General features: G+C 61.4%; 1 protein-coding gene across 1 annotated transcript; it reads right to left on the bottom strand.

Annotated features, from left to right (window-relative positions):
* Positions 1–14: 14 nt before the first annotated feature.
* Positions 15–19,346, bottom strand: ARSG (arylsulfatase G; the record flags this gene model as incomplete). Its single annotated transcript, XM_082492317.1, has 11 exons — positions 15–394; positions 714–804; positions 4,924–5,044; positions 9,680–9,788; positions 13,246–13,326; positions 13,994–14,187; positions 17,049–17,186; positions 17,498–17,609; positions 17,689–17,736; positions 18,640–18,827; positions 19,150–19,346. The coding sequence occupies 11 exons, from the start codon at positions 19,344–19,346 to the stop codon at positions 60–62; spliced, it is 1,614 nt and encodes a 537-aa protein (XP_082348443.1). The 3' UTR covers positions 15–59.
* Positions 19,347–23,744: the final 4,398 nt, after the last annotated feature.

The following is a 23,744-nucleotide window of genomic DNA, read 5'->3' as shown; positions in this document are numbered from 1 at the left end:
CGTTCACAGAAACCAGACTCGGGGTGGGGGGGAAAGGAGCAGCCTGAGCAATTATTTGCTTAAAGACAAAGCCGTGTGGCTCTTCTTTCCGTGCGACGGTCCAGCCCGGCTGCGTGAGTGCCGGGCGCTCGGCATCGGCAGGCCACGTGCTGCGCGTTGCAGCAGGGGGTCACGGCCGGGTCTTTGGAGTAATCTGCAACCGAGACGTTGTCTGTTGCGATGTCCTCCAGAGCTTGGGTGTAAGCCCTGCTGACTACAGGCAGCACTGCCTCATACTCTCTGGATGCCACGTCCAGAGGCTCCTGCTCCTGGATATCGCGATCCAGGTTGAAAATGAGGGGTGGCTGGTGATGCTCAGCTGGCCCGATGCTCCCATCGCAAGCCATCGCCCCTCCTAGGGAGGAAAAGAGAGAAAAACACCAGAGTCGCGGGCTGCCCCGGGGTCACCTCTGTACTCCTCAGCTGTCTGTGATGGCCCAGTCCCACCGCGTCCCAGCTTTGGGAGCCCGAGTCCCGCTCCCAGTCCGAGACTGCTCCTGAGGCCAACAACCCCGGGCTGCAAAGCGCAGACACAGCGGGGCACGTACTTACTCCCCGCTGGGTTTGCTCTTGCCTGGATTAACCTCAGTTGGTTTTTACCTGTGTCTGCAGGGAACTAAGAATTCCAGATTTTTTTTCCCCAGACTTTACGATCCCTACGAGGGACACGGTACCTGTGGTGTAGAACGCCTTGTACTGAGCCAGCCGTAGCGTCTCTATCTCGCCGTCCTTCCCCGCTGCCCCACTGTTGGGGTGGAGCAGAACCTGAAGGAAGCAGTGCAAAGTGCCCGTCAGCCCGCTGCAGAGAAACCCTGCCCCGTGAAACCCTCTCCCCGCCAAGACGAGACCCTGTCCCGCCCGTGCACACACTCAGAGACACCATTCAGCCCCCGGACTCTGAGCAACCAAGCGAGTTTTGCTTGCTGAAGGGCGGAGGGACAGCAAAAGGGCACCGGGAAACACCAGCATCTCCCTTGTGCCTTCCTGGTCCTGCGTGCAGGACCCCCTGGATTTACCTCCCCAGACCGATTCCACTGCAAGAAAGGGCTCACCAAGGTGCGGGGGCAGAATATTTCAGAGCCGGGATGATCTCAGGTCTTCCATGTCACCCACCACTGCCCCATGCCGTCGAGACACCCGTCTCCCTGGGTGCTCACAGCTCAGCCAGTGACAGGGACATCTAAGGGAGCCGAATCCTTGCCCGGGGCCAGCAGCGAGCCACAAGCTGAGGGTGAGCTCATGCGAAGCGGAGACTGCACGGGTAGGTGAGGTGCTGGAACATCACTGCCGGTCCATCCCCACCGCTGACTCACCCCGCTGTGCGAGCGCTCCCTTCCCTAACAACAGCCGTCCCCGCACAGGGAATGGGGGTGAGAAGGAGGGGAAGGAGGGAAGGGTGGGTCGAATCTCTCCCTTTCGGTATTTAGGACACTTGATCCGCACAGGACGACTGCTTTGGCACACGGGAGCGAGAAGACAAGTGAGCTGGACGGTTCAGCGGGCTCATCTGTCAGATAATATCTGCCACGGAGCCAATGGCTTCATTGAGGGATGAGTCACTCGAGGTTTCCTCCCCGGGAATTGAGTTGAAAAGTGATTCAAGAAATTTCCACTGTGCTAAAAATTAGAAACATCTGCCGGAGTTGTAGGCAGCTGCGGTGCCAAGTTTAGTAACAGCCTTCGCAGCTGATGAGCGCGGTAATGCCTTAGCAGGTGCCCGGCGCGGAGCCCTGTCCCGGCACGCAGCACCGCTGGGCACCGCGCTCGCCCGCCCGCGGGTCTCCATCCCGCGCTGCCTGGTCTGGATGCGGCCGCCGTCTCGGGGCGGGGGGGGAGGAGGGGAGGGAGGAGGGGAGGTAGGGCAGTTGGTAACTCATCCAAGAAATGCCAGGATTCGGGGCGGGGGGTGATTTCCAAATGCTCTCGGTTTCCTTTATTGCCCTCCATTGCAAGGTAAATAAATAAATACATAAATAAACAAACAAATGAAAATTCGCCTTCTGGAACTTGGTTTAAAAATCATGTTCTAGGGAAAAAAAAAATCAGGGTGTAAAGCAGAAGAGGTGGTGCAGTGTGAGCCTGCTACGGGGAGGAAACCCCTGCGACAGAGTCCCCTTACGCTGACACTCCTCGGGCAGAATAAAAGAGCTCCGAAGTAGAAATCAGCCAATATTCCTGGGCCGGTGAAGCCGAGGTACCAGGAGCTGAACCAGTTTTCTTTTTCCAGCCCTAAAGCTTTGCCTAAACCCTGTCACCAGTCGGCGTTACCTTTAGCAGCACAGTCGGGATGCTGCTGCATTGGTGCAAAGGGACTCAAACCTCCCTCGCTACCAACCAGCCCCTTCCCAAACCCGCCTCGTAAAACCCTACGCTGAGAAAATCTATTCTAATTTACTGCATCGTTAAGGCGCTTGTTTCAATTGAGCCCTTTCAGGGAACATCCCCAGGTCTGCAACACATCTCTTGATCTTTGACTTTGTTTTAATTTAACAAAAAAAAAAAAAAGAAAAGGGGAAAAAAAAAGCCTTTTCTCCCCAGAAAATCCGTTGTCTGAACTCAGTGCTGGGGGCTGTTTGCACCAGCGGGCGCGGGGAGCAGGCGCCCACCCCTCCGCCGTTAAGCTAACGGAGAGAGCCCGTTTCTCCGACGCTTGTACCCTTGCCGCATTTTGTAGGATGTGTTTCTTTTTACTGTAAACAGCCTTCGCTCAAAACAGGACCTTGGCATCGCCCCAGCCCCGGCAGAGGTCGTGCCGGTGCCGGCTGCGCGGGTTGGGACGCCGGGCAAGGTTACCCCAGCGACCCCAGTTCGGCAAGAAGCTGTCGGTGGCGTGTGGAAACCGGGCGAGCGAAGGGACCGCTTTCGGGAGGATGTGTGTCAAGGAAAACCCCGCAACATCAAAGCGGGGGTGAAGGGGGGTTTGCTATCAGCCGCTCGCACGCGGGAGACGAAAGGCAGGGAGCCAGGAGGGGAGGGAGCGGGGACACGCGTTTGCTCCCCGTCACCCTGCGGGGATGGAGCAGGGGGGTGCTGTGTGTGTGTCGTCCCCCCCTCAAGGTCACCCCGTGCCGCAGCAGCGTGGGCAGCGGGATTGCATCCCCTGGGGACGCCCACCCCGCTCGTGCTGCGGGACCGGCAGGAACAACCCAGCTGTGCCCCCCCCGCTCCCAGCACTGCAGGGGTTAATTCACCCCCCCATAGCAGCACAACCGCCCCCTCCCCCCCCAAAAAGAAAACAGCACTGGGCCAGGGTGACACTGGGGAAGCCTGGGGTAGCGCCTGCTTTCAGCTCAGGACTTTATTCCTTGGTCTGAAACTCGTGGGAACATCTGGCATGGGCTTGTGCCCTCCACCGCGCCCTCACACCCGGCAAACCATGGGTCCCAGCAAACCATCATTCCCAGCAAACCATCATTCCCAGCAAACCATGGGTCCCAGCAAACCATCATTCCCAGCAAACCATGGGTCCCAGAAAACCATGTGTCCCAGCAAACCATGGGTCCCAGCAAACCATCATTCCCAGCAAGCCATCATTCCCAGCAAACCATGGGTCCCAGCAAACCATCATTCCCAGCAAACCATGGGTCCCAGCAAACCATGTGTCCCAGCAAACCATGTGTCCCAGCAAACCATCATTCCCAGCAAACCATCATTCCCAGCAAGCCATCATTCCCAGCAAACCATGGGTCCCAGCAAACCATCATTCCCAGCAAACCATGGGTCCCAGCAAACCATGTGTCCCAGCAAACCATCATTCCCAGCAAACCATAGGTCCCAGGAAACCATAGGTCCCAGGAAACCATCGCTCCCAGGAAACCATCGCTCCCAGGAAACCGTCACTTCCAGCAAACTGCCGGTCCCTCGCTCCCGGCGCCACACGCGCAGGAGAAGAGGGTTAATCCCGAGGAGCACCGCGGAGCACGCTAGCTGCATCCCATCCGCTTCCCCGCTTTGTCTCACGGTTCAGCGAGGGTTCCATAAATACGAAGCAAATACCAAAACCCTGATGGACGCAGAAAGCAAATCCAAGATCCCCGCTGGGAGCTGGCTCGCGGTGCTCGCAGGAGGGTGGACTTTAAAAGCAAAGTCAGGCTTTATCTGTGGGACTGCTATTAAAGCCACTTTTTCTTTTTTTTTTTTTTTTTTTTCTTTTGGTTCTGCAGAAACCTTGTGCAACTCCGAGAAAAATGCATCGCCATGCCGCTTGTTCTGCTAACTGCGTTTTTTAGGCTTAAAGGAGCTGTCAGCAGCTCCTTTTGTACAGGCAGAGCTGCAGGGTACGGGGCGGGCTGCCCCACTCGAACATCAGTAAGGGGCACGTTCCCCAGCCTGGGAGCTGGGAGAAGGAGGGCTTCGCTACGGCTCGAGCTGGGAAGATAAATCAAGTGGATAAATCCAGGTCCGAGCTCCTGGGATGTTTTGTTTCCCACGCTGGCGTACCTTTTGCAATTGGGAAGGAGACACGCCGCGCTGGGCACCGTGGGGCTTGCCGTGGGGGCAGGCAAGCCCAAGCATCCCCGGGGACGGTGTCCCCCGGGGCCAGCGGGCACAGCCCTGCCAGCACTGGGCAAGGGATGCTAGGCTGCATGCGTAGGCATTTTCACCTATAATCCCAGATTTATGAACAAAGCATTTCTCTTAGGTAAAAAAAAGTCTTCGCTAATCCAAAAGCCCTTTTACCCCGGTACCCCAAGCCCAGCCCCGCTGCAGCACCCGGCCGTCTCTGCCTCTCCTCCTCCTCTGGATCCGGGGGAAGATGCTCCCGCGGATCTGCGGGTCACCAGCTCTGAGCCTCTCCGCCCCCCACTTACCTGTTTCAGCTCAGAGGCAGTGGGACGTGTTGTCAGGAGGGGGATGCCACCGGGGGGGGTGGCTCTGTCTTACCTTGTGCCCCACGTCCGACCACCCAAAGAGAACCGGGGACACATCCAAACCGTCGAAGCGCCTGTTCGGGGGGAGCGCCGCCCCGGCCAGGGCCACCAGCGTAGGGAAGATGTCCAGGATGCTGGGGAAAGAGGTGGCTCTCATCAGCGCAAGGAGCGAAGATCCCCGCAGGGTCCCCCCAACCCCACCTGCGCCCCGCAGCCCCTCTCTCGGGGGAGGGGGTGCACTGATGGCAGAGGAGTGCTTTGAGGGGTTGGGGGGGGGGGGAGGGGGGGCAGCCGCTTCCCAGCACCCATCCCAAGAGCTGAGCTCTGCAGAAAAGGTTAAAACCGGCTTCGAGCGGCGACTCGGCCGTGGCAAGCCCTCGCTTCGCACACCTCCCACCCCCGGCGCGGCTGCTCGCCAGGCGCTGCGGGTTCAGCCAAGGATCCGCCGCTCCCCGCGCCCGGCAAACCCCGCACCCGCAGGGCAGGGGCACGGCGGGCAGCGGGGTACCCCCCCCCCCCCACCGCCATCCTCTTCTCCGTCCTCCCCCCCCGGGGACACGCGGGGAAGGCAGCAGGTCACCCCTGCGGAGAAAGTGCTAGCGCTGGGACTTTTTCCGCCAATGACAGCAGATCCCGTCGCCCCAGGAAAATGCGGTCTCGCTTTTGCATGGCGCAGCACGAGCCGTCGCGGCCAGAATGGAAAATGAGAGCGGTGCTATTTTGTGCGCTCCCACCAAAACGCCCGTCAGCATTTCCACCGTAAACCTCGGGTTTTTCAGGGGCCTCAGCCACAAAAGAGCGCCCGGGGCTCACCCTTGGTTGCTTCCCAGTGCGGAGGGATGCAGGGAGGGAGCGGGTGACCCGGTGTCCCTCCGGCTCCGTAAGGATGCAGAAGGGGAGAGCCTCCGCTTTCCTGCCTGCTGCCTGCGGCTCCGGGGACAGGACTGGGGCATCCCCGCAGAATGGAGGGACCACAGGTCGAGCAAAGTCCCTTCTGGGGTGGGACGGGGACCACCCAGCCCTGCCGCCAGCCCCCTGCGCAGCCTGGCCATGGGCTCCCCCCTCCACCAGCTGCATCGCCCAGTGAGGTTTAGGCTCAACTCCAGTGGGATGGGGGACCACCGGCTCGCAGCCCCTGTGTCTGACCCCCACCCTCTGCATCCCACTCCTGCGAGGCACAAGTGTCCATCCCCCCGCCACCACCGAGCGCACCCCTCCCTCCCGCTCGCAGTCATGGTCGTGGGGTGACCCCACACCTCTAAAAGAAGACACCTCACACCAGGGGTGTCCCGCGGCCCCGAGGGACAGCAGGGTGTTAGTGTGGCCAAGTGACACGTCCCAGCACTGCCCTCCCCAGGGATGAGGCCACGGCATGGCTGATGAACCGGCGGAGCCACCGGTGCTGAGCAGCCGGCAGGGACTCAGCCCACATCCCTCCGGCTGCCAAACCCTCATGCCGGCAAGCTCGGGGGGTTGAAAACCTGGGGGGGGTTGGGGGGGGAGGCTCAGCTGGGGCAAGGAAATCGCTTGGGGAGGTGAAAACACCAGGTCCCCCCAAGCTGGGGGTACCCAGGGTGCTGGGTTGCTCCTGCCATCCCGCTCCTGCCACCGCGTTGCTCCCGCCCTGTGCGCGACGGCGGCTGCGCAAGCGGAGAGAGAGAAGAGCCCGGGGCTTAAGGGCCCCCGGTTCTCCCATTTGACGAGTTTTAATTTAGCTGCTAAGAGACGGAGAGAACAAATAAGAACAAACACTGCTGAGAGGCAGCCCCGGTACGGCGCACTCGCGGAGGCGGCCCCCGCGGCCAGGCGAGCCGGGAGGCGCCGAAAACAATTCTGGCTCCCCACTGCACCCAAGGCAGCACACATCCCTGCAGGCACCTCGCTGGGGTCAGCCCGGGTCCACCCCCAATGGCAACCCAAGGCAGGACCCGGTCAGCGCGCTCCCGGTCCCATGGGTGCTCAGCACCCTCGGGATCCGGCCCCCGGCACGGTGCACGCGGATGCTCGCGTGGTTGTACCAAGCAGCCCCGATCCAGTGGATGGGACGGCTGGAAACCGTCACCGAGGCGGGAGGACAACGCGACTGAGGGCAGAGGTGGTTGAAGATCCCCTCGGCCGCGGGTGGATGTGCCCCGTGGAAAAAGGCATGAAAAAACAGGATTTTGGGCAAAGCTGGCATCAAAGCAAAGGCCCCGCCGGCAGGCACATCTTGGTGGCCAAGCAGGAGAAGCCACGCTTGCAGGGGAAGGAGAAGCCCCACCGGCAACCCCCTGCCCTGGCCAAGAGAGATTTAATAAATAAAATCACTCCAGCGCCCCACTGCCGCCCCGAATACTGAGGAAAAAGGGGCTGTCAGCGCCCGGGGACGGGCAGCTCTGCCCCTCGGCGCTGCGCTGGCGATGAGCATCCCGGGCAGGACGGCGGCAGGGAGTGCTGCCCTGCCCCGGCGATGGCGCGGTGCAGGCAGCTGCAGGCAGCTTGCAGGCAGCCGAACCAGCTCTCCCCGCACCCCGACCGGCTCGCCTGACCTGCCCAGCCCCACGCCGCCGGCGCAGCCCGGGTGGTGCAATTTGCTTCTTCTTCACCACCCCACTGACCTATTTCTTCCGTGCCCTACTTCGGGTTGGGGCAAGGAAGGGCAGAAGCACGGCGGGTGGCTCCAACAATTAAATATAATTAAGAAAAGCCGACAAGGCAGTTTTCTGCAGAAACCGGCGTGCAGGTGCAGGTCTGCGGCGATGCATCAGCATTTCTCTGCTGGCTTCAGCTTCCCCGGCCCCCGGGGCACGCTCACCCTCGCTCACCCCGGCGCTGGGGAGGACGCGAAGCCAAGCGATGCCGGGGAGCGGCGAGGCGCAGGCTCTCTCCCAAGCCGGATGGCAAAGGCTGACAGCATTTTCATCACCTCCGGGACAGAAGGAGGCTCACGTAGGTGGTTATCGCCCGCCCTTGCCCCGCTCCAGCCCTTCCCGGGGGATCCCACCAGAGAGAGGTCCTTCCCTGTGTACAGAGGACTCTCAGCCGCATCTGCACACAGATTTCTCCGCAGCTTCTTGGTCTTCTCCATCAGCTGGGGGGACAAGTCCTCAACCGCCCTATGTGCACCGAGCAGCCCCTGCCCTCCACATCCTTCCACATCCCTCCGCATCCCTCCGCATCCCTCCGCATCCCTCCGCATCCCTCCACATCCCTCCGCATCCCTCTGCATCCCCTGCCCAAGAGCTCAGGCCGTGGCCAGGACCACAGTGGTGACACCTTTCTGAGCATGAGCCATGGCTCGCATCCCCTAGGCTGGCTCTGTGCTGCCTCCCAAACAGGGGGTTGTCTCTCCCTGATGCCAGGGCATCCCCCTGCACAGCTGGGCATCATCCTGCACCAGCCGGGCATCATCCTGCACCAGCCGGGCATGGCCCCACAGCAATGCTGGGCTGTGCTGGGGAGGACGCTGGGTGTGCTGTGACTCCTGGGGAGCTACACAGCCACTTTCTGAGCGCCCAGCATGCAGCAAAGCCTGTGCTGCCACCGGCTTTCTAGATTTCCAGCTGTCCAACCTGCTGGACTGGAGCTGGGAAATGCAGGAGATAAGGTTTTCGAGGAGATAAAAGCAATGCCTGGGCTTGGCGGCAGGGCTGGAGCGTGCGTGGGGGGATGAGGAGGATGGTGGGACAGCGGGATGGGGACGGCACCGATCCTGCACCGAGCGGGCACAGGTTGGCAGCTCTGTGCCGTGTCCCAGTGGTCGGTCCATCGCCCAGCCGTGGAGGGGAAGGGGCTGGAGGTGAAACCCAAGGGGTGCTGCGTGCACCCCATCCCCTCCACCGGACACCAGTGCCCAACCTCACGCCTTGAACCTTCCCCCGCTTGCAAAAATCCAGCTCCCAGAGCTGCCCTCAGGCCACGTAGGAGTAAGTGGCTCCAGCTTATCTCATGGACCTTAGCAACACCCAGTGCCTCCAGGGGCCACCAGTCCGGACCTGCTTCCAGCAGCTGGGACACTTTCCCAACACCCACCAACCCCCTCTCCCCGCTCCCTGCCCTCCACCATCATGTGCTTCAAGGGATGAAAAGGGATAGGGCATCCCACCGCGCCGCCCCCAGCCCAGGCTGTGCCCCCCCCCGCTGCGTTTGCTGCAAAGGGGCGCTGTAAAGAGGGGGGGCAATGGCTGCAAGGGAGAGCTGCAAGCGCTGCATGCAGAGGTGCAATATTGCTGCAATAAGGGCCCCTCCGCGCCCCCCAGGGCTCCCCGGCGAGGTGAGGAGAGGGCGGCTTCAGCCCTTCCCCTCCACTCCGGTTGGAAACAGCAAAAGTCGCTCGCTACCTCCCAGCCCGGCCGCATCCTGCGCCAATTTGCAAGCGCCATCGCTCCGGCCAGCCTTTCCCACAACCGCACCCTCCTCCACAGAAAGCCATTCACAAACCACAAAGCCTAAGCCTGCTTCTTGGTGGAGAGAGAGAACATCGTCATCTTTTAATTATCGGCAGGCACTCAGCCACCGCGGCCAGGAGGCACACGGAGCCGGCTCACGCCAATCCACCAGCCTCACAAAAAGCCCTTTCAACTCCTCTTTGCTGAAGCATTAAGTGTTACGGGCTTCGGGGAGGACAAAAGTACGGAGTCTGGCACATGGCAGGCAAATAACCGGTGTGGGCAGCTCCTGCTGCCAAAACCCAGATCGTCACCTAGGTCCCAGCATGGGGACGGTGCATCCTTCCAAACTGGGGCAAAGGGGCTGCCCCGCTTCCCGATGCGATCCGGCCGGGCTCCTACCTGAGCAAAGCGCGGCTCGTCCGCTTGGCAGGGATGCGGCCAGGCCAGTACGCCAGCGCCGGCACCCGGTGCCCTCCCTCCCAGGTCGTCTGCTTCGCCGAGCTCCCGCCTGCAAGAGAAAAGGGCAGTGCTCAGCATCCCGCTGCCCAGGAGCCTTGCATTGACGGGAAAAAGTCCTGACCCCAGACTTTCCCTGGGAAATGAACTCCTCGGAGGTAGAGATGGCGTAAATGACCCCAGCGGAGGGTGATTTTACTGGAGATGGAGCTGGGTCGGGGCAGGAAGAAGAGTTACGGGAGTTTTTAAAAGATATAGGGGAAGGGGGGGGAAAAGAAGGCTCGGTTTGGTGCTGCTTTGCGTTTCTCGTCTGCTCCAGCGAGTGACGAGAAACACAGCCGGCTGCTGGAGCTGCCGCCTTTCCTTCCACTTTTGATGTCGGGCGAGAATACGGAGCAGGTGGGAACTGCAGGAATCTACACCAGGGGCTGCGAATGGCCCCGTGCAGGCGGCTGCTGCCCTCCGCGCGGTAAAGCACCCACAGCCCCCCCCAGCCTGCTGGAAACCCGCTTCATTAAAAACACCATCCTGCTGATAACCCTCCTGCTGGCTAATTAACCTGTTCGGTTGTTTCCCTGACATCACCCAAAATGCCCCTGCTCCGCGCTTGGGTTTGAGATGCACAGCACGAGGAAGTTGCCCGGTCCCTTCCTCCACCCGGGATGCTGAGCATTGACATGGGGGTGCTGAGCATTGAAATGGGGGTGCTGATCATTGAAATGGGGGTGCTGAGCAATAAAACGGGGATGCTGAGCAATAAAATGGGGATGCTGAGCACCAAAATGGGAGTACTGAGCACTGAAATGGGAGTACTGAGCATCGAAATGGGTGGAAGGGTGTCAAGAAGCCCTGCGTTGGCTGTAGCCCAAAGGGCCCCCGGCAGCCGAGGGCTGGGGGGGGGGGGGGGGGGGGAAGGGTTTGGGAATGGGGCAAACAGAAAATCCCAACCCGATTCACCGAGCAAACTTCCCAGGCGCAGCCTTTGTCCGCCCGCCTTTCAGCGTGCGCATGGCAACGGCGCTTGCCCAAAGCCATTTCCTCCGGGCAGAGCCAAGAGAGAGGCGCTGACAGAGGCACAGCCGCCCCACGCTCCTCCGTGTCCCCGAGCCGGTCCCCATCCCAGCCTGGCCCCTCCGGGAGTCACTGCTACGGGCATTTGGGCTCATCCTGCGCTCCCAAGCGATGCCGCCGTACCCACACCGCCGGAGCGGAGGAGGACACGTATGGCACGGAAGCTGCGGTGATGGCGGCACAAGGAATAGTCCAAGCAAAAAGTTTTTGACCCCACTGCCCGTCCTGGCAGCTCAGGCCAGGCATGTCCCCAATCTCTCCCACTCCTCACCCAAACTTTTAGCATTTCCCCAGATGAACATCTCTTTGGGGCCTGAAGCGGTGGGACAGAGCTGGCACCGGGGTCTCTTGTGGCTATCGGAAACGTAACAGCGCTTCTAACACATATCACGCACGGCTTAAGGTGCCTCCCTGCCTTCGGACACCCAAGGAAATTATAGCAATTAATATCAATCCCCATCTCGCCCTCCCGGTACGGCAGCTGCATTTCGAGGGCTTTTCCATGCGTGGCCAGGGGGTCTCCAGGAGGACGTCGGGTGGGTATTTCCCTCCAGCCACCCTCTGGCCTCTGGGCTGGGCAGGGTGCGGAGCTGCCCGCGAACGAGCTCACATTAACACTTTGGGCAGTCAACGGGGCTGAAACACCCCAAACCCAACCAGGGATTTTCCTCCGGAGCGGGGATGACGCAGCTCTGCTGCTGTGGGGACTGTGGAGGCCACGGCTTTCCAGGAAAGCTGAACTGAGCATTCCCGTGCCAGGATGAAACCCCTGGTCCTGCTGCCACCATGCGCAGCAGGTCCCCAGCACGGGGACACTGGCTCCGGAGCCTCTCAAATCTGCCTCAAAACACGGCCAGCATCACATCCCTGAAACGCCCATCTCCATCCCAGCACCTCCCTTGTGGGCTCTTTGCCCCAAGGTGGGAGACGGGTTTTCAGGGTGGGCTGGGGGCTGCGGGAAGGTCCCCAACAAGAGAAGGGGGGGGGGGGAGGGGAGCAGCATGCACGGATGTGCTGCTCCCTCTGAGCAAGGACCGGTGACCACCCGACATCAATGGAAAACATCCCTGGAATTTGGGTTGGACCCTAAAGGGAAACGCCAAGCTATGCGAAACGTATAGAGTCCCCCAGCAGCCTGTCCTCCCCTGCCCTCCCGCTCCTCAAAGGGCTTTTCCGCCGGGATGGAGCGGCCGAGCATCCCACCCACCCACCCACCCAGCACCCACGCCGGCGGGCGTTCGCAGGGTTAGACCAGCCGGCAGCAGACAGTGACACGGGGCTGGCTTTCAAAACATCCGCGCAACAACCAGCTGAGGGATTTCAGAAGTCCTCCTTCCCAGCCGGTATTTACAGCCAGCTCCCAGAGCGCTGCCCGCCCGACCTCCTCCCCGGCCGCACGCGATAGCCGCGGCTCGGGGTGTTTTCGCAGAGCGGCGAGATGCTGGAAAGAGGTTGTGTTTTCCTAGCTTTGTTCCCGAAGGCTGGACTGCCTGTACCATCTGCTCCGGCTTGTGACCGTCGGTTGCTCAAGAGCAACCCAGGTCGTCAGCAGGGTTTGTTTACTAAAAAAAAAAAAAAATTAAAGTTACGATTTCATCCCCGGGGGCCAACCAAAGGAAAGGCTCTGGGAACGGGAGAGCCAGCCAGCCCGGCGGCAGCGTTTGCCCGGGGAAGCGGCCCCGGTTGCATCGCCGGGGTAGGTGTCAGGAGGAGGAAAGAGGCGCTGCCACCCGCGGCCCCTCCGCCGCCCTCCCTCCCCGCTGACCCCGAGCGAAGAGGGGAACCGAGCCCGGCGCGCGTTTACACTGCGTAATACAAGCAGAAGTGGGAAACGCCTGACTCATGCATGCTTCTGGCCACTCCGGCTGAAATAAACCCACCAAGCAGATGGTTTGGCCGGAAAAGGAGGAAAGGCAGAAAAAAAAAAAAAAAGAAAGAAAAAAACCCCGACCAAAAAAAAAAAAAATATCCCCAAAACAAAACGGTGGAGAGAAAAAAGAGTAAAGCCCCATGGCGCTGGGCTGGGAGAGCTGCTGGGTGCTCTCCTCCGGTGGGACGGGGGCTGCGAGCCCCTGCCGGAGCCCGTGGGTGCTTGGGTGGAGAGAGCATCCCATCTCCAAAACCAGCAGCCACTTGCCTCAGGCTTTGGGGTAACAAGGATGAGGGGGGGGGGGGTGGGGTGGGGGCAGCTCCCCCTGGAAGCAGTTTTAGGGGAAAACTTGACTGCTTGAAAGAAAAACAATTATTCTGGGGTGTCTTCAAGGCAAGGCAGCCCAGGGCAGCGGAAAGGCTGCAGGGTGAAGCGCTCCCCGTGTCCCCCTCCATGGGCAATGAAGGCCTTTGCGGAGCAGCCCCCGCTGCACCCTGAGGGACAGGGAGCTCCCCGCCCCCCCACACACCACACACACCCCCCCCCGGCCCCGATGCTGCCAGGTTACCTCGCTGCCTCTGCCAGGCCCCCACGAACGGCCCCGGGCGTCCCGCCAGCTCGCACTTCTGCGCCCAGGGGCCGTTGTCACCTGCAAGAGAAAGAAACGTCCCCATGAGCGACAGCAGGAGCGGGGGGCACCGCCGCAATGGGGGGGGGGGGTGTGTGTGAAAAAGAAGTGACCCCTCCATCCCTCCTCCCCATCCCCGTGATGCTTTCCCGCCTTTGCAAGAGCAGCGGGTTAGCTTATTTCTAAAAAAGTTTATTTTGAAGGGCTGGGGCTGCCCGAGTGCTGGAGCGGGGCTGGGGGGTGGCGGGGGGGTGGGGGGGGGGGAGCACGGCTGCCACCAGCTTTGGGCGTTAATAAGCGGCGGAGCAGTTCCTGTCGTCAGGAGCAAGACATCCTCATTAGGGAGGCTGCTCAGCGAGAGCGGATTTGGGCTTCTTAATGAATGAGGATTTGCGGTTTAATTAGGCACAGCCCTGTTTGTTCAGCCCCCGGGGCCGGAGGGGGGTGGCGGGGTGGACACCCGGCCGAGCGGCCGCGGCACCCCGGGACCCCCGTCCCCGCCATGCGACAGCCCCGGGCAGCTCAGCCGCGGCCGCCGATCGCTCCCCATCCGCAGAGCAGCCGGGAGCATCGAGGGAGGGGGACAAACACGGGTTCTGCCCCCACCGCCCCACGCACCCCCCGGTGATGGTGCCGGTGCAGCCGCCGGCATCGCTCCCAGCCACCGCAGCCGGTTTTCCTGCCGTACCTGCGAACCACAGGAGCGTGTTGCCCTTTCCGTGGCTGTCGGCGACCTGCTTTATCCGTCCCACCAGGGCATCCATCTCGCTCAGGGAGGCTCCGTAGATGCCCCTGCCGGAGGCGGGGGGCGGCGGGGGGACCCCCAGCGGGACGTGCATATGGGCCAGCGCTAGGTAGAGGAAGAAGGGGCGTCCGCTCTCGCTGCGCGGGGAAGAGGGGGAGAGAGTTCAGCCGGGTCCGGGAAGGGGAAGGTGGTGGAAGGAGGTCACCAGGGTGGTGGCACTGGGGACACAGACCAGTGGCCCTTCCTCCCAGGAGCCCTGCTGCCACCCCTGCCTCTGCCGCAGCTCCGGGGGGGCAAAACCACCTTGTGTGCATCGGCCGGCTGCCAACCCCCTGGGTACCCGCTCCCCTCACAGTGGGGATGCTTGGCCCAGTGTCAGCCACTTCTCCCCTTCTCCTGCTTAAACCCCTCCCCATTGTCCACTGCCCTCCGTTTGGGATGGGCTTGCCCCCTCCTCCATCTATCTCCCAGGGCCAGCCGCCAGCCAAACTCCCGGCGTCCGTGCACCCCTGACACCCACCCACCTCCCTCCCCTCTCTCTCACGGGGCCCATTTTGGCCCTTCCTCCCCCTCCCCAGCGAGCGCTCAGCCCCCGCCGGTGATTTTAGCAGCAGAGGATGAGCAGCAGAAGGATGCTGACGCCGACCCCGAGCAGCCCCGGACAGGCAGCGCGGCACGTTCGCTCGCCGCGCGCTGCCCCGCTGCCTGTTTGCTTTTAAATCATCAGAGGACATGTCCTGTTTTCTTGTTTACGGCTATATTTATCTCCTCCAACGAGGCCCGCTCTTCCTCAGGGACCTCCGAGGGGAAGGGTGGGATGGCGAGCGGCGGGGAGGGGCCGGATCCCGGGGACGTGCCCCATCCCGCGCACGCCCCCAGCTCCGGCCGCCCCATCGCTGCCTCCAGAAAGCTTTCGGGGCCGCTCCGATGTGCGTTTCGGCACTTCCTTCCTTTACCCGTCACCCACCTGGGGATGGAAAATGAGTAAATCCCATCCCGCCCGGAGCTGCCGCCGCATCCTTCCCCGGCGGTGCTGGAGCCCCACGCAGGGCCGTGACCCCCCCCGGCACCCTGCCCAGCACCCTGCGAGACACTGGGGGTCGGGGGGTGCTGATGCACCCCTTGCAAATTGCCGCTGCAAAAGGCTACGCAGCACCTTTCCCCTTGGGATGCCAAAGACCCCAGAGCAGGGAACGCTGCTTCCTCCGGCTCGCATCCCACTGGGAGCACCAGGTGGACTCCAGCACCCAGACAGACTCATGGCCACGGCATTCCCGCTTGCTTTTCGCACCGACATTTCAGAATACTCCCGAAAACTGAGCAAACATTTAATCAATAACTTAAGACAAACGTCCCTGACTTTTGCTCCCGCGTTCACCGCGCTCGAAGTGTCCCGAACAGAGCCGAGTCGCGCTGCCACGAATTACTCAACCTTGACACGACCAGTTAAAAAAACACCGAGATGACAAATCCGGTGTTCTTTTGTTGGCCCATAATGGATGAGTCAGGCAGAGGAAAACTGGAATAAGCCATCAAAGAGAAGGAGAGAAAAGGCAGGCACCTGCTTAATCCTGTTCTCCCTGAACGCAGATAACCCCAAAATACTACTGGGAGTTTAAAGGTTTTTCCTATTAACCCGGAGCTCACCCGCTTCGTTTCACCGCCGAACAGCATCCTCGCAGCCCGGAGGGAGGAGGGATGACCGCTGCCCTGCAGCCCGGTGCCCGGGTACCCTCCAGCCCCGTTACAGGCATGCATCCCGACCACGCGGCCGGGCCGATTTTGGTACCCAAAGGGGATAAACTATAGGTATTGTGCGCACAGACCAGCACCCAGGCTTACAAGGAGCCATTTCCCTGCAAGCTGCTCCCTGCTCAGCCCTCCATTTGCCCCCATTACACAAACTTTTCCCCAAGCACACCCGCAGGAGCCCCCCGCCGTCGCCCTTCCCTGGGGTCTGCGTTATCCCTGGATGTAGGTGCGGGACGGGACGGGCTCTGACGCGGCTGCCCGGCAGCGCTTCCCCTCCTGGCGCCGCAGGGATGCGTTTTGCAAAGTCACAGCTCATAATCCGCCGATAATAGGGATTAAAATTACACAACCCATCAGCAGGGCTTCAGGGTCCTCATCTCAGAGAAGCCGCTTTGATCCTCGGGGAAGAGCACGCCCGGGCTCCTCGTGTCCCCGGGCGGCTGGGGAAGGCAGACGCTGAAGCTCAGGGTCCAGCACGCTGTCCCCAAAATGGAGCAAAGCCCACGTACAGGGGGCTGTTCCGGTCCCACCACCAGAGCCACCGTGGGCACCCATTCGGCGCCCGCTCCCACGTCCCCACCAGCACCCCCCACCCACAGAGGCACCTCCACCGCCGGGCAGAGGGATGAGGGATGGAAGGCAGAGGGATGGCAGCATTTCCCTCCCATCCCCGCTAGCCGGGACCCCGCTGCACGTTACCCCCGGGAAGGAGGCACAGTGCAGCTCAAAGGCTTTGACCTTCCTTGTAAATGGTGGTTTTAAACACACACGGTGCCTTTAGAGGAGATGCACCAAAAGGCTTCCACGACAAGCCCTGCAGGACACCGGTGACAGCCTCGGTGGCTTCTCCCTCCCCCAGAGTGCTGGGAAGCCGAGCCACGGAGACGCCGGATCTGCTCCCCAAGGACCACAGTGCAACACCCGTCCCCGCCAGCATCACACCAGCACCAGCCCCACCGCGGTCCCGGCCGGAGCCGCTTGGCTTTATCTGCCCTGCAGCATCTGCTGCGGGACGGCCACGGCCCGAGCCCTGCAAGTCCAGATCCACCGGCCAGATCCTGCTCCCACGCGTGGCAGAGCTCAAGGAAAAACCAGCTGTGGTGGGGAGCAGCCACGAAACCCCTCTGGTTCTGCAGCCCAGGGGGAAGCAGCCCCGGGGACACCCCGCAGCATGAGCAGGAGACGTTTGCAGTGACCCAGGAGCTCTGCCGGCACAGGGGACGGGGGACGGCGGGTGGCACCTCACCTTGCTCGCCGGATGAACCGCGCCGCCTCCTGCGCGTAGCGCGCTGCCAGGCTGCTGAGGTTGACGGGCTGTTGGATGATGGTGACGTTCTCGAAGAGAGGAAGGGCCACCTCCGTGTAGCAGTCCTTCCTCGCCACCCTGCAGGGATGAAGCCACCCCACGCTCATCACCGGAGCGGGGACCAGCGCGGCAGCAAGCACGGAGCCTGGCTGCTCTCCTGGCTTTGCAGAATGGCACAGCCAAGGCAGGGAGCGGAAAGGGGATGATGCTCTGGGGACCGACGTGCCTCTCCAACCTGCGCCCCGCTGCAGGGTGCATGGGGGAGAAAAACGGGGGCACAGAGCATAAGGGGAGGCGACCGCCGCAAAGGGCAGCGCTCGGGGCTGGGGATGCCAGTTCAAAGACCCACCTCCCAGCGCCAGCACCTGAAACTCCCCGCATTCCCGTACCTGGCAGCTGCCCCATGCCGCGGGCAGGGCGGGCAGGGCGGCAGGTTGTAGCCGGGGGTGTCCGTGCAGCCCATGTCGTGGCTGTAGGGGATCCCAAAGTAGTAGTCGAAGCCTGAGGGGCAAGCGAGGGTGTCAGCGGGGACAAGGCGGCCGCGGGATGCTCGGCTCCTCCCCGCCAGCGCAGCCCTTACCGCGGAAGCTGGGGTGATGGCGGCCGTGGTGTCCCAGGTGCCACTTGCCTGCGTGGAAGCCACAGAACGTCATTTCAGAGGTTAACGCAGCTACAGCCGCCACCAGCCGTCACCCACAAGGCGCCCACAGCACTGGGGGCTTTAATCTAGCAACACGACAGGCTACTTGTTTGTGCTGGCCGCGTTTCCAGAATGCCATTTTTTTTTGCAGAAACTCGGAAAAAACGCGTAAGGTATCTCGTGCCTGTGCAAAGCGACCGTCTCCAGCCTTAAAAGGCTCTTTCATGTGTTTGCGTTCAGCGGAGACGACTTTCTAACCCCTCTCAAAACAACCAGCTTCGTTCTCTGACCTCCGGCACACGCTTCCTCCCACCGAACGCGCCGGTCCGAGAGGGAGAACTGCAAAAACTACGGGGGAAAGGAGAAACTGAGGGCTTTTCTGCCAGCCCAACGTGCGCAAGCAACAGGAGCTGCAGGTGCAAAAGTCTCGCTGCCAGCTGGGGTTCCGCAGGATGGGGGGACCCGCGGTGACAGGAGGGTGCCCAAAGCCACGGGGCCAGCGGCACCGACTGTCCCAACCAGCACCGGCGGCATCGCTCCAGTACGGGACGCGGGAGGGCAGAGCTGCTGTGCGCAGCCGTGTCTGCGAAGGAAAACCCGGCGCATTCCTCGTCAGGTGAAGCAATTAGAGCTTAAATGGAGAACTGGGGCGGGCCCGAATTTCGGGCAATATTGTCTACCTGAAAATGAAGATTTTAAGCTTTGAATTGCAAAATCCAAGGGGGACGCGCACAACCTCTCGCACGTAATCCTTTAGACTTTCCTTTAATTGACAGCGTTTCACCCAACTACCTGTGGTACCTCCTCCGCAGAGGATGGACACGGGCATCTCCGTGTCCCCGTCCCCCCCCCACCCCGCCCCGGATGCCCCCTCGGCACGGCGGGCGTTACCTATAGCCCCCGTGCTGTACCCAGCCTCCCGCAGGACCTCGGCCAGGGTGGTCTCGTTCAGGGGGAGGCCGCCGACCGACGTGACGGCGAAGTTGTGGGTCACCCCGTTGCGCACCCCGAGGCGCCCCGTGAGCAGAGAGGCGCGGGATGGGGAGCAAGTGGAGGCAGCCGAGTGGAAATCCACGAACCTGGAAAAAAAACAGGACCCTTCACTCGCAAGGCCCTGCGTGCCCCAATGCTGCCCTGTCCCTCCCTGCTCCCCTGCACGCGTCCCCTTCTGCCCCGGGGATGAGGGTCTGGAGCGAGGGATGAATCTCGCAGGTCGCAGCAGGGATGGATGGACCCGCACCCCGAGGTGCTGAGCTCTGGGCGCCCTCCCCACGCACCCAAAACCACATCAGTGAAACCCCCTTCTCCTATTGGTCCCTGTGGGAGCGAAACCCCCTTTTTCCGTGGGACAGAGTAACCAGGGATGCTTGGAGAGGGCCGGGGAGGGGAGACAGACGTTACCTCATTCCTTCGGCTGCCAACTCATCCAAATGGGGGGTCTCCTTCGTTTCCGCCCAGTTGGCCCCCAGATCCCCCCAGCCCACATCATCCGCCAGGATGACGATGAAGTTGGGCTGCCCGTACGCTGCTCGGGGAGCCGAGAGCCCCACCAGCGCCATGGCCAGCACCAGCACCGCCCGCGGGGAGGGGGTGCCCATGGTGCCACATGTCCCCTCCCACCCGTGCCGAGGCATCGGCGGCTTCGTCTTCCCTAAACTCTCTCCACCGCGTCCCCACAGATGCAGTTGAGGTGTCCACAGGCCCTCACGGCGATGCAGCCGTCCCCTCCTCAGCTGCTCCTGCGGGACCGGGAGCTCTGGGTTTGCTCCCTTGTCTGCTGTCCCAGCTGCAACGTCCCCTCCGTCTTTCACACCCAGCCACAGCCGATATCCCTGAAATCGGCGCCAGCAAAGGTGTTATTCTTAGAAGTCAAAAACACCCTTTGAAGTCACTGTCACCCTATTTTTAACTTTCCTTCCTTCCTGGTAAATAACTAATTAGCCACCAAACCGAAGCGGTATTTTTCCCTCCAGAAGAGCGCTCGATCTGCGGCAGCGGCTCCTCTCCCCTCGCCGCAGCCGGGGGGGGTGGGGGGGTGTTGTGCGCGTCTGACAAACAGCTCTTTCCCTGGAGACCTGCTCCCCAGCTTGCCGAAGCGCTGGCCACCCTTGTTTCGGGCAGATGAATGACTGCCGTGGCTCTGCTGGTGACGCTCGGTCCGTGCTTCACCTCGCGCAGCTACAGCATCCCCTGTGCAAGAGAAAACAAGACACAATCAGGACCCGCCGGAGCCCTTCTGCACCCCGGCCCGGGGCAGGATGGCTTATCCAGGTGCTGAGACTTTGCCTTTGAAATTGGTATTTTTTGCTGCCCGGCTCACGACGGCTCAACTGGAAAGGACTGGAAACAGCGCGCACCCCTTTCCCGCATCCGTGGCTCGGGCTGGGATGGTTTCCCACGGTGCTGTCACCCCCGGGGAGCAGCGCTGCTCCCTCCCGGCTTGCCGAGGGCTCTCGCCCTCCCTCCCGAGGGCTGCAGGGGGAAAATACGCAGGCCCTTGCCTTCATTCGTAACGACGGACAAGTTTCTAAAGCTCCTTTTTTAAATGTAGTCCTGCTTACGCTGCCCCACTGCTGCCGGCGGGCAGAGCACAGCCCCCGCGGCCACGGGGCACCGAGAGGGAGTCGCTCCCCCAGGTAAGAATGCAGGAACCCGGGCAAACCCAGCAGGCAATAAACCCCAGAAAACACCCAGGTTTACAGGATTAAGCACACACGGCTGCTTAGGGCAGGATTTGGCTTCCAGTGGTGGAGAGGTTTGAGGACGAAGACCCCAAAGAGCGATGGCAGAGATGGGGCCGTGAAACGCGGCGTCTTGAGCACACAGTTATGGCCAAAGGGAGATGAAGCTGCAGAGATTTGCCAAAACCCTGCTGAACCCTGCGTGAGGAGCTCTGCACTGGCTGTGGGGATGTCCCGGGGACCTGTGCCCTGGTGGGGATGGCTGGGGAACCAGCGGGACCCAGCTGGGATGTCCCCGGTTGGTACCAACAACCTTGGGGGAGGAACACGCCATGGAGGACAGAGCTCCCAGGGGATGGTCAACACGGCCGAGCAGGACAACATCCACAAAGACAAACCAGGAGGATGAGGAGAGAAGGGAATACTGGAAAACAAAAGAAGAAAAGGCGACAGGAGGAGACAGGAGAGGGAATACGATGAGCCCCATCTGTAGGCCAAGAGGTTTGTAGCTGGGAAAACAAATTATTCCCACGTTTTGCTGTTCACATCTTTAAAAGCTTTGGGCTGTCGCTCAGATGAGCTTCAGGACTGTTGGCACAGCACCGCAGTGATCGGGGATGTGACTCCATTCATAATTCATAGCCCAGAGCATCAATTTATAAACTTCCATCCGAGGGCCTCGGAGCTCTCGGTACATTAATTAACGAGGGCAGGATGCGGTGGGTCGGTGGGCTGAGCCATGGGTGAGGCTGCCCAAGCAACGCGCGCGAGCCCAGCTCCCGCTGCAATTGCAAACCCACAGCTCGTCCCTCGTGCCCTGAACAACTGCCAAACAGCGAGAAGAATCGAGATTAGGCATGTGGACATGTGTGACGGCGGCCAAGTCACCTTTATTTTCCCATAAAAAAACTCCCTTTGCAATTTCTTTGGAGATCCCTTGAGGTTTCTTCAGGGAAGGGGGGGTTGAAAGGAGCAGCCCTGCTTCGGTCCAACACCCCCGCGCGAGGGCTGAGCCCGGCTGGATGGGGGAAAGCACAGACTTGAGCCACCAGCTCCATAGGAACAGCATGGATTCACCCGGGCATGGCCCAGGGTCACCTCAGCCCCATCTCAGCCCTCTGGCCGGGGCTCTCCGCAGGGCCATGGAGCGGGAGATTGCCCAGCGCTAGTATTGGTTTTGGGGGGAAAAATAAAGGGAAAAAGTTCAGCTGAGCCCCACGTAACCATCCCAGCTGAGCCGTGCCTAAGGCGGGTGGTGCTCACCCTTTCCAGGAAGCCACACCACGTAAATCCTACCCTGCGGCACCTTCGCCAGCATCCAGCAGCTCCCAGGCCCCTTCGCCAGGCTGAGCATGGTCCCCACACCAAGCCCCAGCCTCTCCGAGCATCCTCCACGCAGCACCATGCCGGACCCCCTCCCGTCCTCGGGGGGTGGCTCTGTGCCACACAACGCGCATTGGGGACACCCCGTCGGCACCTGCAGCCACCCAGAAAAAAACGAGCAAGACCCAAGGGAGCCGAACCCGCGTTCACCCACAAACCTCTGTCCCTTCCCTTTAGTTTGGGGATGACATGGCTAACAAAACCAATCAAGCCCATCTTCAAAGGACGCGCTCTTCTCTCTGAATTACAGGGGAAAGTCATCCAGGGCTGAAATTTATGCATTAGCGTCAGATGAAACTTCTTGATCTCTGATGCTCAGAGGCCATTTGAAGGAGAGGTGGAACACAGCCTGTGGAAGGTGGGACGTGCCGGTGCGGTCCTTGCCAGGCTCCTGCAGAACCGTCCTCGTCCGCAGCAGGTCCAAACCCCGGTGGAGCATGAGGCCGCCCCTTGGCATCCACTCCAGCGCGCTCTCCTCCGAGCTCCTCGGCAGAAGTGCCTCTCCAACCCTTTTGCTCTCAAATTCCTGGGTGAGTCCGGGCTCTGCCCCCGTGGCACGCTGCGCACGTCCTCCGGCAGTGCCAGGGCGGTCGCGGGGAGCCTCCCTGGGACGAGCCCCAGTCCCCGCTCACCACTAAGCCGGGACCTGCACTCCAGCAGCATCTCCGTTCCCCCACAGCTTTGCGAAAACCAGACCCACGCAGAGCTGACGGACCACCTTTTAGCTATTTTTGCAAAAAAAAAATTAAGTGGCTCAGAAGAGATTCCCCCAGACTGACTATGGTGGGAACATGGTTGTTGTGGCACTTTGCTTCGTGCCAACCAGGAAATACCGCACCAGTGTTTACAGCCCGATGAGCTACCTGGGCAGAATCACACCCAGGAACCAAAGCCTCGGGATAACCGGGACCGGCACCGTGCTCCTCACCGCACGGCGCTGGGCTGCGGGCGCCGGCATCGCACGGGCTGGATCGCACCTACCTTGTGCCAGGGAACAATTAAATAAATGAAATAAAGTGCTTTTTTACACGCCAGACAAGATGGTTCACAGAAAGAGGAGGGATAAGCCGAAACCAGATAAACCAGTTTAGAAAAGCCCCAAAGCCTCTCTAACCAGTGCTGCTCAGGACACCCCGGGGCTGGCCCCAGGGCAGGGGAGGGGAGATGCCCCCTGGGCTCGGGGATGCCACCACCGGCTGTACCACCACTGAGCGGCCACAGCCCAGCGCTGGGAGTATCTGTCATGTATTTATTACACATTAACCAGAAGTTTACAAATCTTGGGGCCAGCACGATCATTTTCACATTTTTCACATTCTTTCACATTTTCACGCCTGCCTGGAGAGCAAAGCAGCAGCCGGAGCCCAGAAAAACCTGCCGCCCTTTGAAGCGCGCCCGGCTGCGCCGGCTGCGCCGAGCCGTCCCCTGCCAGCAACCGGGGCTCGCACCCCACCCGGGGCGTCACAGCTCTGATCTCCGGCCCAAACCCACGCCCGCGGCACTGCGCTCCTGCCGAAAGTCTGGGCAGGCATCCCCGTCCCGGCTGCGAGCAGCGGGGAGATAAGGACACAGCAGGGGATGGGAAATTCCAACCGGAGCGGGGACCCGCTGTTATCCCAGGACCACCCCAGGGGCTCTCAGCATCACCCCTTGTGCCGGCAGGGTCGGGGAAACTGAGGCAGGAAAGCAGAAGCCATCTCTCGAGCTGCGTGCTGGCTCCGCGGCTGCCGAGTGACACCGGATGGGGATGTGCCCCCATGGCGTGGCCCGCGGCGCTGACCCCGACCCCACCGGGGACCCACAGCCTGGAGGGGATGGACGGTGGCACATCCTGGCAGGCACCGCCGGGCTTTCAGGGGGGGAGAAAAAAAAAAAAATCCTTGCTTTATTTTCAAACTAACCACACACAGATTCCGTTTTCGATTTGAGCAC

This window comes from Vanellus vanellus (assembly GCF_965231255.1).
Source record: "Vanellus vanellus genome assembly, chromosome: 17".
Classification (NCBI taxonomy): Eukaryota; Metazoa; Chordata; class Aves; order Charadriiformes; family Charadriidae; genus Vanellus; species Vanellus vanellus.
The sequence above is the reverse complement of the archived record's forward strand: the minus strand, read 5'-3'. Positions and strand labels throughout refer to the sequence as shown.